At 30.4% G+C, this 16,458-nt stretch overlaps 2 protein-coding genes across 3 annotated transcripts; one reads left to right on the top strand and one right to left on the bottom strand.

Annotated features, from left to right (window-relative positions):
• Nucleotides 1–5,433: 5,433 nt before the first annotated feature.
• Nucleotides 5,434–8,284, bottom strand: LOC101503653 (FCS-Like Zinc finger 10). 2 transcript variants are annotated; one of them, XM_073367318.1, is made up of 3 exons: nucleotides 8,022–8,284; nucleotides 5,946–6,843; nucleotides 5,434–5,859 (listed from the first exon to the last, which is right to left on the bottom strand). In XM_073367318.1, the coding sequence occupies exons 1-3, from the start codon at nucleotides 8,071–8,073 to the stop codon at nucleotides 5,715–5,717; spliced, it is 1,095 nt and encodes a 364-aa protein (XP_073223419.1). In that variant the 5' UTR covers nucleotides 8,074–8,284; the 3' UTR covers nucleotides 5,434–5,714. The 2 variants fall into 2 exon arrangements, with proteins under 2 accessions (XP_073223419.1, XP_004486723.1); XM_004486666.4 differs by having other exon boundaries at nucleotides 5,946–6,991; nucleotides 8,022–8,283.
• Nucleotides 8,285–13,056: 4,772 nt separating this feature from the next.
• LOC101503981 (uncharacterized) lies at nucleotides 13,057–15,164 on the top strand. Its single transcript, XM_004486667.3, has 2 exons — nucleotides 13,057–13,188; nucleotides 13,471–15,164. Exon 2 carries the CDS (start codon nucleotides 13,500–13,502, stop codon nucleotides 14,910–14,912), a length of 1,413 nt encoding a protein of 470 aa, XP_004486724.1. The 5' UTR covers nucleotides 13,057–13,188; nucleotides 13,471–13,499; the 3' UTR covers nucleotides 14,913–15,164.
• The last annotated feature ends 1,294 nt before the right edge of the window (nucleotides 15,165–16,458 follow it).

Genomic DNA, 16,458 nt, shown 5'->3' with positions numbered 1-16,458 from the left:
ATAACGGTGACAAATACAGAGGGAAAGACATAATCAGATGTATGCTCTCTCATGCAAAATTATCGAAATCCTTTTGGGGTGAAGCAATGAAAACTGATGTGGATTTGATCAATCTTTCTCCTTCTATTCCACTTGATGGTGATGTGCAGGGAAAGATGTCTCTTACCGTCATTTGAGAGTTTTTGGTTGCAGATGTTTTGTTCACGTTCCATGAGATGAGAGGTCCTGAAGATTTTGATAAAGCTGAAAAACAGAAACCAAATTCCAGAAGTTACATTGAAAATGTTGCGCCTAAGCCCCCTGCAGAAACCTTTGTTGATGGGGAGATATACAGGTAGATAATGAGAATGTAACTGATGATCATGTACCTCACCATGATGAGCATGTTCCAGTTGAGCCACCAGTCGAGTTTGAGTTGAGAAGATCTACTAGAGAACGTCAACCTTCTCAAAGATATCCTCCACATGAGTATGTGATGATCACTGATAGTGGAAAGCCATAGTATTATCAAGAAGCTATTACAAATGTTGATAAAGAAAAGTGGTTAAAGGTCATGCAAGAAGAGATGAATTCCTTGCATGAGAATCACACATTTGATTTGGTAAAGTTGCCTAATGGTAGAAAAGCACTCAAGAACAAATGGATATACAAGATAAAGACAGAAGAGAATAGTTCTCAACCAAGATACAAAGCAAGATTGGTTGTGAAAGGTTTTAATCGGAGAAAAGGTATTGACTTTGATGAAATTTTTTCACTTGTGGTGAAAATGTCCTCTATCCGAGTTGTGCTTGGGTTAGCAGCTAGTTTGAACCTAGAAGTTGAACAACTTGATGTGAAAACTGCATTCCTTCATGGTGATTTGGAGGAAGAGATCTATATGGAGCAACCAGAGGGTTTCGAAGTCAAAGGTAAAGAACATACACTAGTACGGACACAAATAAATATTTACAAAATTGGGCGGGTACAAAATCTATTAATATGACAATTGTTAACGATGAAAAGAGGAAAAAAGAGGAAGAAGAGAAACAACCACTCTAGGGTTTCATAACATATAATGAACCAAAACTCAAGTTAATAGGGTTACAATGAGTATATATATAAAAGAATAGAATTGTCTAAAATACCCTTACTACTAATATATAATAATATTATCTAACATCTCCCCTCAAACTCACGATGCATTAACATGGAGCATAGAAATAAGAGAGTCTCCAAGAAAGATACAGAACCATGTGGTGGATTTACGATTTGTGGTGTCACCAGCCCAATCAGCATCAGAATAAGCTTGTAACTCTAATGAGGATGACGATGGAAAGAGAAGACTTTGAAATTGAGTTCCTCGAAGATAACGAAGAATCCGAATAACTGTTGCCCAATGTACTGTAGTGGGAGAGACAACAAACTGAATAACAACATGAACAACATAAGCAATGTCAGGTCTGGTAATCGTAAGATACACTAAGCTGCCAACCAAAGTACGAAACAAAGTAGAATCTGGTAAAGGAACACCATTCGAAGGAGCATATTTCACATTCAACTCAAGAGGAGTATCTGCTGCTCTAGTATCAAAAAGACGAGTCTGATCAAGAAAGTTGGCAATGTACTTGGATTGAGAAAGAAGGTAGCCTCTAGGAGAGTAGGCAACTTCAATCCCCAAGAAATAGCGAAGAGTTCCCAAATCCTTCATCTTAAACTGTTTGGCTAACTGCAATTTCAACTCATTGATTCCACTGACATCATCACCTGTAATTCCACTGACCCATCAGACTTAGTTTTGATCTTGTATACCCAACGAGACCCAATAGCACGTTTTCCAGGAGGAAGAGGTACCAATTCCCAAGTATTGGTTTTGTGCAATGCAAAAAGTTCTTCTGCCAAGGCCTGGTGCCAAAGAGGATCAAGAACAGCCTCTTTATAGGAAGAGGGCTAAGACAAACTGTGAATAGAGGTTAATAAAGAAACAAACCAAGTTGAGTAAGTGGAATAGAAAAAATCAGGTAACTGAGTAGACTTACGTTGACGAGAGGGGTAACGAGGAGGATCAACAATCGCAGGAGGTGGTTGAACAACCGGGGGGCAAGATGGATGTCATCATGTGGAGTATTAGTATTTGTCCTGCAATTCTCAATGTTACAATCACCAGAAGCATAATCATTATGACCAAACGGATTAATATGGGTTAGTTCAGAACTCTTAGTAATCTGAGAATCAGAGGAAATAGAGTAAAAAGGGGATGTGCTCAAGAAAAACAACATTACGAGATACATAAAGTTTTCCTACATGAGGATTATAACAACGATAACCTTTTTTACCATTCCCATAACCAAGAAAAACACACAGCGTTGAACGAGAAGACAACTTAATGCGCTCTACTTGAGGGCGAAGAACAAAACAAGTAGAAACAAAAAATTTCAAAGAATGATAATCAGGGGTAGAAGCATACAATTTTTCAAAGGGAGACAAACCTGATATGATAGAGGACGGAATTCTATTAATAGCATGAACAGCAGTAAGAACTGTTTCTCCCCAAAACTCACTAGGAACTGAAGCAGACAACAAAAGGGAACGAACAGTCTCTATAATATGATAGTGTTTCCTTTCAGCAACTCCATTTTGTTGAGGAGTATCAGTACAAGATGTTTGGTGGAGGGTGCCATCATAAGCAAGTAATTCAGAAAATTTATTAGAGGTATATTCACCACCTAAATCACAACGAAAACACTTTATAACAGAATTATGTTGAGTTTTGACCATTGCACGAAACATATGATAAATGTCAAAAAATTCAGACCGATTTTTCATAAGATAAACCCAACAATAACGAGTATAATCATCAATAAACGAAACATAATATCTAGATCCACCCCGGAATGTGGATCCTGCACACAACAAGAAGTGGAAGAAAACATAACCGAATAACCGAGATCACATATTTGACTAACAGAAGCAAGACTCAAAGTAAGATTAGGAATATAATAAACATCAGAAAGAGACATGTTAGGTGTGGAGACAGAACCAACGCCTGCTAGTGGCATAGGAGTGCCATCAGCAGTCATAACCGACACAGACGGGACAAGTTTCACAGACACAAAAGATTTATCATCGTATGGCATATGATGAGATGCTCCGTATCAAGAATCCATATGGAAGGAGATATACCTGACATACCAGAGGAGTTCAAACCTTTAGAGGAGGTGGCAGACATGGCATGTGATTGAGTGGCAAGAAGTTTTTGAAGTTGTTCTGCAATATCAGATATTTGAGAAGCAATCTCAGATGGGTATACAGAACCAGACCTAGAGCCAATGGTAGGAGGAGCAGAAGCAACAACATTGGACGATGACCCCCCTAAAATTCTTCTTATGTGTTCTCCCCAATTTCGGATAATGTTCTTGAAGAGAGTCATCCTTAGCATCAGCCATAACAAATAATGACAGGAAAATACGACAAATACAATCACTGAGACAAAATAAATTAGAAATAATCTGGTGTTGTGCGAGCCCGATTTCTCCCTCTCTGGACGTTGTTTCGCCGATCCGACCATTGAAGACGGAGACCTAAATGTTGCGCAAAAATCAGCCCGATCCAACGGTTAACGAATGCGCAATCGATGTTTTTCTGAGACTGATTTAACAAAATCGGGAATAGGGTTACTCTTCTCTTTTCTCTTTTGGTGGTTGTCTTTCCTATCAAAATAGTCTCTCTCTTCTCTACGGTAGATCCCAAAATCAACCAAAGCTCTTTGATACCATGTTAACAATGAAAAGAGGAAGAAAGAGGAAGAAGAGAAACAACCACTCTAGGGTTTCATAACATATAATGAACCAAAACTCAAGTTAATAGGGTTACAATGAGTATATATATAAAAGAATAGAATTGTCTAAAATACTCTTACTACTAATATATAATAATATTATCTAACAACATTTGCAACAGAATATTTCACCAACATAGGAATTATGCAAATTTATCCAAAGAGAAATGATATTGGAGGAATAAGCTTTATTGATGACTATTGAGTATTGTACATACATAAACATGATGATAGAATAATGTGTAGCTTCCACGTCAGAAAATGAGTACTAGACAAAGAAAGTGACCTTAAAAAAAGTATGTGATATTCAGGACTCAGGAGCTCAGTAATCAACAGGAAATTTTGCATTATAGTTGTGCAAAGCACAGTGCATGTATGAAGCAGAAACTGACATTTAATAATTCAGTCAATATACCAAAAATATCCATATGTTGTATCCTACTTAAGATTGTATCAAACAAACATATTTTTCTTTCTTACCTCAAACTGGGAACTCCACAGCATGCTCTGTTGCTGGTTTAATTGACACATCCAATTCCAAAATACCATGATTTCTTGAGACTGAAATCTCTTTAGCTGCGCCATCTTAGAAGCAGCACTACAATTAAAGATGTAAAACCTCATTATCACTACACTACGCTACATCATAAATTCATAAGTTCGTTGTAGTAGTTGGTTGAGTGAGAGAGATTGTATTAGTATTTCGGAGGAAATGACCCTTGAATTTGTGTTTGGTTAAAAAGTAAATAAAGTTTAAGAACAAATATTAGTATTTCGGAGGAAATGACCCTTGAATTTGTGTTCGGCTAAAAAGTAAATAAAGTTTAAGAACAAATTGTTCAATCCCGTGGACTAATCTTTTGCCAATGTATAAGTTACAACATATTCCTCTTACGTCCAATGAGGTTAATTGGCTAAATGTATTCATCAATATCAGAGGTACAATGAGGTTAATTGGCTACATATGTTTTGATCTTACAATACTTATTAATTGACATAGACACTGAAATACCAAACCTTAAGCACAACACACAATCGGTAGAGGCCTAAAGAGTCCACCCCAGCCGGAACAACCTCAACAACATATCTTTTTACGTGTATTTTTATCAACAAAATTTTGATAAAAAAGCCAATGACTTATCAATTTTATCACTAAGCCATGAACACCCCATAAATGCCATGATACAGGATTCATGGCTTATGTAATTTGATTTTATTACAAGGTCTCTTCTCTTGAGACAATTAGGCACATTAAGCTCTTCATAAGAACTGTGAGAACTTTAGACACAATTGAAATTTGATAGTTACTGGACAATTTGATAGCTCTTCATAACAAATTTATCGTTCCACATTCAACTTCTGACCAAACCAATAATATTCAAACTATACAACAAGTCGTCAACAACAACAGCCAAACCTCATTTCATTAGGTGGAGTCGACAACATGAATCAGACAAAGCTATAATGTTTTGTCATATATCATATCTCTAATCCAGCCATTGAAATATGATATTCCAACTATTAAGTATATCCAAATATGCAATATGATTGGATCTAGAGTATCAAAAGGAATATAAACAAAGGTAAAAAAAAAAAAATGATAAACAGTAAAATAGGGATGTGCGAGGGCCCGGTGGCCTCTTTCAACTCATCCATTAAACATTACAATGCACATAACTGTTTTGAGTTATTCATAATAGAGAAAACTCTTCCTTTCCTAGCTACAACTCACAGAACCATGAAATTTGGTTCTTGACAACTAACACATAGCATACTTGCACAGCAATAACCCAAAGGTGAAAGCAAAAACAAATACACATAGGCAATTGTCTGCAAATAAATTTGTCTACAACAATTTCATTACTTGGATACTGTCTCCAAATAAAGTAAATAAAGCATGTTATTTGGATACTTGCATGAGGAAGAGATCATGGTAACTTGAGTTAGGAGAGCTCTCTTCTGAGTTTGTGAAAGTTTTCTCCATTTCGTCTTCTGCCAAAATTTCCTCCGATTGACACTTAAAACTGCAAAATGCTTTCTCGCCACTGCAAGATATATACAATATATTACAACTAATGCTTGTGGCTTAAGTAAAACTCATAATAGATAGAGCGAGGCGTTTGAGACAAACCTATAATCATAAATGTCTTCAGAACCCTGGTCTAATTTCTTATTACACGAGTGACAAAAGCTTGTAACATTGTCAAAATGATGAGGTACTGATTCTTCTGAAAACATGGGAACCTGAGAAGATCTGAAAGGCGGGTCTTCTTTCATGCAGAACTCGGTAAAGTCATTGTTGTGACATTCCAAAATGCAGTCACCAAAAATATGCGTCCGCTTAGGGTTCGGACCGTGAGAAATTATACAAGTATAATCCTCAGAAAGCTCTATCTCTTTTGCAGAGAGTGAGCCTACATATCCATTACTGAAATCAATGGATATTGGAAGTGAACTTGCTGTAATTTTCAAAGAATTATCTACTAGTGAACTTCCTTTTGTAACCGGAGGCAAACTCGATACCGTAGACGTGTCTTCTACAAACAAATCATCGGTTCCTAAATTCAAATTTTGATTCAAGTTGATTAATGAAGAAGGCCTAGAGGAATCAGACAAAGAGGCAACAATACCTCTGAGACCTTTAGATTCCCGACCGATATCATCAAAGCTTTCAACTTCTGATTTAGGACTTTCGGTTGAAATCACATAGTTTTTGGGCAAGGAATTGGATTTTAAACAAGATGCAAGAGATTCATGGTTATTCTTCGAGAATTTAAGTATTCCATTCTTCTTCACCTGTGATCTCAAAATTATATTTTTCCTTGGAAATTTACCAAGGATCTCATTGTTAAGTTTGGCTTCGTTAACAAGAGAAGTTATGATGCCAAGGCCTACTTTACTTCCATCAAACTGCTTCTTATGGCCAGTTTGGTATGAAGGTCGAGAAGACTTAGCGCTAAAAACATTGCTAAGATTTGAGAAGAGTTTGTAATCCAGAGGAGATGTAGGGCTCCAAGCAGATTCAGAATCTGGTAAGACAGAGGTGTGAAAAAATGAGGAACTTATCTGTCTTGTGCTTATTGTATCAGAATGTAAAGAGAAATTGGAAGAAGAATCAGCCATGAGATCAAAAATCTTCCATTCCTCTTAAAAAAGGATGAAATCAGTATTTCCTTGCTGCATCAAATTCAGAAAAGCGAAAACAACATTTGTTAATTGAATAAGAATCATGATTAAAGTTCACAACAAGTAAGCAAGAAATGAAAAATGACTTATTCATTTAGCCACACCACACAAACAGTTAATTCCCTTGCATTTGGAAAATGATTAAATGCTTCTTAAGGCATAATAATTGGCAAATCTATTAGCAATATTTCGCAACGCAGTTAAATATCAGGTAAAGTGTTGCTTTCGATTTCTTCCAATAAATGTGATATCTACTGCACAAGAGCAATACAAGAATCTCCATTTCCATTTTATTAAGTATTAGATAATTTAGATTTGGAAAGGCAAATCTCATAAGAATTTCAGCAATTGATCAAATAAAATACCTTTTCCCAAGATACTCTCCACAACAGAATGCTACAAAATCAACTTGGAAAATATAAATTTATGAACAAAGATCTAGCAACTCAAAAATTACAAAAAAAAAATGAAATCAAACCAATCCTTAAATTTATATATTTTACCAGGCCATTAAAGTTTCCAAGTTGACCAGAATCAATAATCAGACTTAAAAAAAAAATTTGAGAGAAAAAAAAAAACTTCAATTTTTGGAAGCTCAGATGATACCACAAACAAGCACATAAAAATGTAACTCCAACAAGAACTCCACAATCAGGTACCTCTTTTACAATTGCAAAAAAAAAAATTTATTTAATTTTTTTAACATAGTATTCATCAAAAGCTCAGAAATCAACAGTGAAGTCAGCTAAGTCAGAACCTCAGAATCTGATTATCATCCAAAAAAACTGACTGATTATCATCCAAAATTCAAAAGCATCAAAAGGGTATCTGACTATATTAATACCCAGAAAAAAAAATACTTTTTTTCATGAAAAATAAACCACCATACATTCTACAAGATGAAATATTAAACCAATCATACACATTTGAAGAAGCAAAGTAAAAAATTCACAATTTTTATCAGATTGATGTCAGAATTAATGTAACAGAAATCAGAGAAATTTAGTGTAAATTGACCTACTTTTTTCAATCAGAGAGAAACCCAAATGCAGAATCCTTGCAGTGATGAACATCAGCAGCAAATAATTTTTTCATCTATATATCATGTAATAACAGTCTCTCTAATCTATACATTATTTTTTTTCTTGTTTTGTTGAATCACAATAATTTTTTCATCATCTTCCTCTTGCATGCATCGAAGTCAGAGACACACAGTGAGAGGTACTGCTTCTCTTTCTCTCTCTTTTTTTTCTGTCTTTCTCATCTCTCTTTCATGATTGAGAGCTGCAAATACGTACATTAAATGTATATACATCGTATTCTTTTTTTGATAAAATATATACACCGTATTCTGTATAGTATTCGCAATTTTTTATTAATTTACGATGTTTCTTACTTTTTTTTTTATAGTAAATTTATTATTATTTTTTTTGACAGAATATATAGTAAATTTCACTTCTGTTTTTATATACGTAATGTATATTAGTACTTTTTTCTTTGACATAATGTATATTAATTAGTACATAAATAAATTGGGTAAATAATACTTCACCAGTCAAACATCGATATTATAAAGTTGATCATTAAATAAACAATATTATTATTTTTTATAAAAATGTTTACAATCAGTTATTTTTTATTAATAACTATTATATTATTAATAGTATTTTTAATTATTTATTATAGATAGATAAAAATATGTAATAAAAAATAAATAAATTAAGTGTTATAAAAAAATAAGTTACTCATCAAAAGTCACAAAAATAATATTCTTTGTTGTTTGTACAATTTGTTTTTACAACTTTGTTTGTACAGCTAAAAAAAATCAAAACTATACAACAACAAAAAAACGAATCAACTAAGAAATATATAAAGTTATTACAGAAAATAATTAATTTATATATACTTTTGGTTCAAAAATATTTTACATGTGCATCTAATTACACTATTCTATGTAAATATTATAAAGATATTTTAAGAAGAGTTGTCAATATATAAGAAAATATATTGTCTTTGAATAAAACTTGATCTCTTAAAATATTATATTAAATAAAAAGTATAAAAGATAATAATGATTTGTTTTTATAATGATTTGTTTTTATAATGATTTGTAATAATGTGTTGGATAGAAAAGTTCAACCATAAGCAATAAATGGTAACCGTACAAATATTTCAAAGAAAAAAAATAAAGATGACATGTTTTGTTTTTTATTAAAAAAAAGTGCTTTTGCTAAACTAACTGAATAAATAAAGTGCTTTTATTAATCTGAAATTGTGTAAAATTAATTGGATTTGGTTCGCTTAATTGTTGAGATTTTTAGGGGAGAGTCAGCAGAAAACAGAAAGGACAAAGATGAGTGTGACAGGGGGTTTCAAAAACTAACTGACCAACGTCCACAGCTTCACATTTTTGTGTGGGCCCGATTAACGATGGCCCATCAACTTCATTCACCATCAACACCATGTACACAAAAATCTTTTTTTTTTTTAAGGAACACAAACCTTTTTTGTGACAGCAAAAAATTGATTTAATGAGTTGTGCTAGTTGAGTTTGGAGCATTTTATCGTTATTTCTATACTAAATATATTTTTAGTTCTTTAAACGTGATCTTATTTGATTTTTACTGTCTCCAATAATATTTCTATTTAAGTTTGTGTTGAGAAAGTTTGAATTTAGTCCACACCATCATTCTTTGTCGGTTTAGTGTTGATGTATTAAGAAAAATATTTTAAATTAAATGAATTTGATTTTCAAAACAACAAAAATATCATTTAAATTAAGTACTAAATAAAGTCAAATCCAACCTAAATAAAACCGGACAACATAATTTTATTTTTATTTTTTTATAATTCTTACTTTTTTTAAAATTAGATTTTAGAAAGCTTGATCCATATATTAGCTATTTTTTAATTATTTTAAGATCTCACACTTTAATTATTTTAATATTTACAAATATTTTAAGTCTTAGAATTTTGATTATTTTCATGATTTTAAAAAGAAAAAATAATTTGATAAATTATAACCCAATAAAACCTAACAATAACCTAGTGTTGTAAACGAGGGTTTATTTTTTGTACCCTAAACATAATTTGCTACAAATTTTAGGTTTTGATTTTGACCAAATCTAGCTCAAATGGATTCATGTATATAGTTAGTACTAGCAAGAAACATTTCTATTTGAGCGAGTTTATTACACACATTCTTTTCTGCACAATTTGTAATAGTATTTTTTTTTATTCTGATTGATAATAACTATAAATTTTTTCATTCTCTTCCAAAGCATTTTTTCAGGTAAGATAACTCATCCTACTATAAGTGTTCATAGTGTAAAAATCGAATTGCATTGAACAATATTAATGATTTGCTTCAGTTATTGAAAACTACTTTTAAATCAAGTTCAATGCAGTTTCTGAATCGGTTTAAAATTGATTTATAAATATAAACTAGTTTAATATTTTGAACAAATTTTTAGTTAAAATTAATTTTAAAATATTTATTTGAAAAAAGAATCTTGAAATTCTTTTGATAAAAAAATGTCAATTTTTTTTCGAGAAAAATAAATGTTAAAAAAATAAATTTCAAAATTCTTTTGGCAAATTTTTTTTGATTTTTTTCAAGTTTTTTCGAGAAAAATAGACATATACAATTTATCGATAAAAAAAGTTTCGATATTTTTTTTCAAAAAAAATTGAAAATTTTGTAGAAAATTTATGTTTTCGATTTTTTTCTTTAAAATTTTGCAAGAAAAAAATGATTGTTTTATATATATTTTTTTTTTGAGAAAGATAAATTTTTAAAAATTTGCAAGAAAAAAAAATCTTAACTGAGGTTATATAAAATTTAAATTTGTTAAACTGATTTTTGAATTAAGTTTGGTTAACCAAATTGTTTTAAATATATAATTCAATTTATGAACCATTTAAAGGTTTAGTTTTCTGTGGTGAAATACAATTCAATTTATCAATACAATATAATTAACCGTATATTGCACATCCGTGCCTCCTACTACGAATTTAATATCATTTCACCTTTTTTTTTTTTACTACGTTCTTTCTTTTTCATAAATTAATTAATAAATCAGAATTTACAAATTTGCAATTGTAGTTCTATGTATCTGCTTCCAATTATTTTTTCATAATTTTATTTTATTTTCAGCGAGTGACGAATTGCATTTCCACCCTTCAGTGATTGCAATAAATATATTGTCAATTGAATCAGGACTTGGTAATTAATCATTGTGAAATTATAAAATTTGCAGTATAGTTGTAGTTTCTTGTAAATTTATAGGGATATTTATAAAGAATTGTGAAATTATTAGTTTTTACGGATATTCATAAAGAATGGTATAATTGTTTCAGATCGTTTTAGATAAATAAAAACAGTTCGTTTTAGAAAAATATTTTAAATCGGATGAATTTGATTTTCAAAATAAGAAAATCATAATTTAAATTAAGTACCAAATAAAATCGAATGCGACCTAAATAAAATCAGACAATTTAATCTTTAATTTTTAATTTATTTATAATTCTTACTTTTTTTAAACCTTAGATTTTAGAAAGCTTGATCCATATAATAGCTATTTTTTAATTATTTTAAGATCTTGTACATTAATTATTTTAGTATTTAAAAATATTTTAAGTCTTACAATTTTGATTACTTACATGCTTGCAAATATTTTATAATAAAAATTATAAATCTGATATTTATTATATGTATATTTGATACTAAATTAATAATGAAAATATGTTATATTAGGTTTTTAGAAAAAATAAGGTAAGATATATTATGATTTTAAATAAAAAAAATTGATAAATTAGAATCCAATAAAACCTAAAAATAACCTAGTGTTGTAAACGAGGGTTAATTTTTTATATCCTAAACAGAATTTTCTACAAAATTTAGGTATTGATTTTGACCAAATCCAGCCCCTTTTTTCTATATATTGTTAGTACTAACAAGAAGCACTTATGTTTGGACGAGTTTATTACATACACTCTTTTTCTGCACAACTTTGTAATAATATTTTTTTTATTATGATTGATAATAATTACAATTTTTTTCATTCTCTTTTAAAATATTATTTCACGTGAGATAACTCCTCCTATTAAAAGTATTTATGGTCTAAAAATTGAACCGCATTAAACTATATTACTGATTTAGTTCAGTTATTGAAAATCACTTTTAAAATCATGTTGAATGCAATTCTGAATCAGTTTAAAATAAGTTTATAAATATAAACTAATTTAATATTTTAAACAAATTTTTAGTTAAAATCAATTTCAAAATAGTTATTTGAAAAAAGAATCTTGAAATTCTTTTCAAGAAAAACAAATGTAAAAAAAATTTGGATAATTTTTTTTTTTAAAAACTAATTTCGAAATTTTTTTGCCAAATTTTTTTTGACTTTTTTCAAGAATTTATTTTTCTAGAAAAATAGATATAAAAGATTTATCAATAAAAATTTTTTTAAAAAAAATCCAAAAATTTTCAGAAAAAATATGTTTTTTAATTTTTTCTCAAAAATTTTGCAAGAAAAAAATTATTTTAATTTTTTTTCAACAAAAAAAGTTTCTATATTTCCTATATTTATTTTCGAGAAAAATAAATTTTAAAAATTTTGTAAAAAAGAAAATCTTAATTGAAGTTAAACAAATTTTAATTATTTTTTAAGATCTTGCACTTTAATTATTAGCTATTTTTAATTATTTTAAGATCTTGCACCTTAATTATTTTGATATTTACAAATATTTTAAATCTTACAACTTTGATTACTTACATGCTTGAAAATGTTTTATAATAAATTTTATAAATCTGATATTTATTATATGTATATTTGATACTAAGTTAATAATGAAAATATGTTATATCATGTTTTTAGAAAAAATAAGGCAAGATATATTATGATTTTAAAAAAGAAAAAGAATTTGATAAATTAGAATCCAATAAAACCTAAAAATAACCTAGTGTTGTAAAAGAGGGTTTATTTTTTGATATCCTAAATAAAATTTAGGTATTAATTTCGACCAAATCCAGCCCAAACTCTTTGCTATATATAGTTAGTACTAGCCAGAAACACTTATATTTGGACGAGTTTATTACACACTATTTTCTGAGCAATTTGTAATAGTACTTTATAAATTTCTCATTCTTTATAAATTTCTCATTCCCTTCCAAAGCTTTATTTCAGGTAAGATTACTCCTCCTAGTATGAATCTCATGTCATCTCAATTAGTTAATTTAATAACATTTCACCTCTTTCTTTTTTCTTTTCTTTTTCTTTAATACGCTCTTTCTTTTTATCTCATGAATTAATTAATGAATGGGAATTTACAAATTTGCAATTGTAGCTCTACGTATCTGCTTCCAATTATTTGTTCCTAAGTTTATTTTATTTTCAGCGAGTGAAATTATTATTAATCATTGAATCAAGACTTGGTAATTAATCATTGTGAAATTATTAATTTTGCAGCGTAGCTTTAGTTTCTTGCAAATTTCTAAATGGATGAGGACTTTGAGAATGATCCAATTGAATATGATATTAGTTACCCTCACCCCAAAGGTTATGCTAATCTCAAACGTCCTTTGAGAAATTCTCCGTTTTCTCAATCACTTGCAAATCAATCTGCCAAAGATTTTAATGATGATGATGACATGGAGGAAGATGATGGCGATGAAGATGATGATAATGAAAATACACAGAAAAGTAATGCCATGAAGATTGATGATGAATTACAGTGGATCCCAATAAGGAAAAAGTTGAAGCGTTTGATGGCATCCTTCAAATTTGCAGATCCTAACCACCCTGTCAATGATGATGAGGTTGAAGAGTGGTTTGAGAGGAGAAATGAAGGTTTTGATGATAATGACTATAAGCCGAAAAGTCATGACATGGAGACTGAAAAAGAATTAGAGTGGCAATCAGAAAAGAATAAGTTGAAGAGTTGGATTTCAACCTATGAATTTGCAGCTCAGGAGCCAACACAATCAACTTCAGCTCCTAAACTATCTTTTGGGGTTAGGAGCTCCTTTATTGATCACTGGACTGATGAGGAGACACTTATTCTTCTTGATGTGTGGGGTAATCAGTTTATTCTAAATGAAAGGAAGAGTCTTCGATTCGAGGAATGGAAACAAGTTGCAGGAACGGTATCAGAACTTTCAAATGTTGAAAAGACAGTAACTCAGTGTAGAAATCGTGTCGATACATTGAAGAAAAAGTACAAAAAGGACAAGATTAAGTTTGAAGAAACTGGTAGTCTTGATGGAAAATGTGTTTATTTTAAAAAGATGGATAGGCTAATGTCTACTGTCTCCACTCCACCACAACAAGCAAATCAGTTGGATGACATGAAGAATAGTCCTCCGAATACAGAAGCCATCAGTGTGGAAGGTTTAGAAGGGTCTCGCGGAAAGAAAATAAGCGAAGTAAAGGGCTGTACTGATGAGCCTTCTTCCTTTAAATTACTTGCTGATTTCATTCTGAAACTCGGTGTAATATATGAGAAGATGGAAAATGAAAAATGGCAGCAGATTGTGGAACTTGAAAAGCTGAGGATGAATTTCCTTAATGATATGGAAACAAGAAGGAGGCAGAATTTCCAAAGATTGATAAATGAGATTTTGAAACTAGTGCAGATGGATGGTAAGAATGAAGATTCAGCTAAGAATTTAGAAGGATTGCAAAGTGAGATTTTGAAACTAGTACAGATGGATGGTAAGAATGAAGATTCAGCTAAGAATTTAGAAGGATTGCAAAGTGAGATTTTGAAACTAGTACAGATGGATGGTAAGAATGAAGATTCAGCTAAGAATTTAGAAGGATTGCAAAGTGAGATTTTGAAACTAGTGCAGATGGATCATAAGAATGAAGGTTCAGCTAAGCATGATGGTTCTGCTAAGTCTGGTATTTGAAGTCTTATGCATTGTTGTTTAAACTTAGAATGCAAACTCTATATTTGAGGCGTATTGCCTCTTCAAATGTTTCTTGTGATGCAATAATTGCCAACCAAAACTGTTCATTTTACTGATATTTGAACTGAATAGTCTAGCCATGTTATCATGACCTTGTTGGCATGTCCAAAACTTTGTTCAATGCTTTCTTATCTCAATTTTTTTAATAATGTTTGATGTTATGGCTTACTCCTCATGAAAGTGAGTATACAATGAGTTAATTGTTGTGGTGATTGCACTTGAAACTTTGACCTCTTCTATATGTTTAATTGAACACGCTTCATTTGTTTTGTAATGACTTGCATAGAAATAATAATCCTTTACCAAATGACATTTTCCAAGTTTAGATAAAGTTCATATTTGGTTAATGATTGCTGTTGCTACCTTTTTGTTGAAAGCAAATTGTCACTGTGATTTTGAAGAAAATGAAACACACACTTAATATTTTACCCCACTTTCCCTATGTGAAAAGGGGTTAAATTTTGTTAATTCTTATGTCACCACCAATAACCAACCCATTAGCCATAGATTATTTAAAAAATCTATATATATAACAGTAGCATAACTCTGACCATTCTTATAATCCAAATGATTAAAAATAAAATAAAAAATATTTTGCAATCTCTCTGTTCATGATTTGACTTTAAACAATTCAAAATTGATTCAAGTGGCCTTTCAGACTATTTATTTTTAAGGGTACTTTTGGGGCAAAGCAAATTATAATGTTAAGTCTTAAATTTTTAACCTGTCTAGCTACATTGTTTATCCCAAGTGATTTATTAAGTAAGCTAATTCTTAATCATTTAAGGTTTGACAAGTATACATTCATATACTTTTTTGGGACTCTTTATAATCTGATTAGAAATTACAAAAATATTAAAGACCGTTCATCCAATGATTTAAATTATAAAACATATTGAAATTGATATTTTTTTCGATTGTCTGATTTTAATCAAACGATTATTAATATTTAATTACGTGAATGTGGGAGTGTCTTTATTGTCGGAAATCTTAATGGATCTTTAAACCTAGAAAATGTGGCCACTACAACAACAATAAAATATATGTTTCGTCCTTAATTTCTAATTCAATTACTAAATGCTATATTGTTATTGCTATCTTGAATGTTTGTCCCAAATTCGAATATGATATGTTGCATTTATGTAAATTAATTTTAATGGTATTTTCTTCTAAGAAAAGAAAAATTGTTTCCATTAATAAAAATTACACAATAATGTATTAACGGAAGATGTGTTAAATTTCGACCATATGAAATACCATAACTTGCAAAGAAGAATCTTTGATTTCAATGGTGAACGGTAATATTTGCATATAATTGGAACGCTGAAATACAGTTATACAAACAATATTACCTAAAATGGGAGGTCGTATACTTAATAAACAACGTCAATAAACATGTGTACCAAATAGTACCTCCATTGAACAATAAGATGGTACAGGTGCTTATTAGGGAGAGTGTACATCTCTCCATAAGACCAAAATATTA

This window comes from Cicer arietinum, chromosome 1 (assembly GCF_000331145.2).
Source record: "Cicer arietinum cultivar CDC Frontier isolate Library 1 chromosome 1, Cicar.CDCFrontier_v2.0, whole genome shotgun sequence".
Taxonomy (NCBI): domain Eukaryota; kingdom Viridiplantae; phylum Streptophyta; class Magnoliopsida; order Fabales; family Fabaceae; genus Cicer; species Cicer arietinum.
This window is presented reverse-complemented; position numbering and strand designations above follow the sequence as displayed.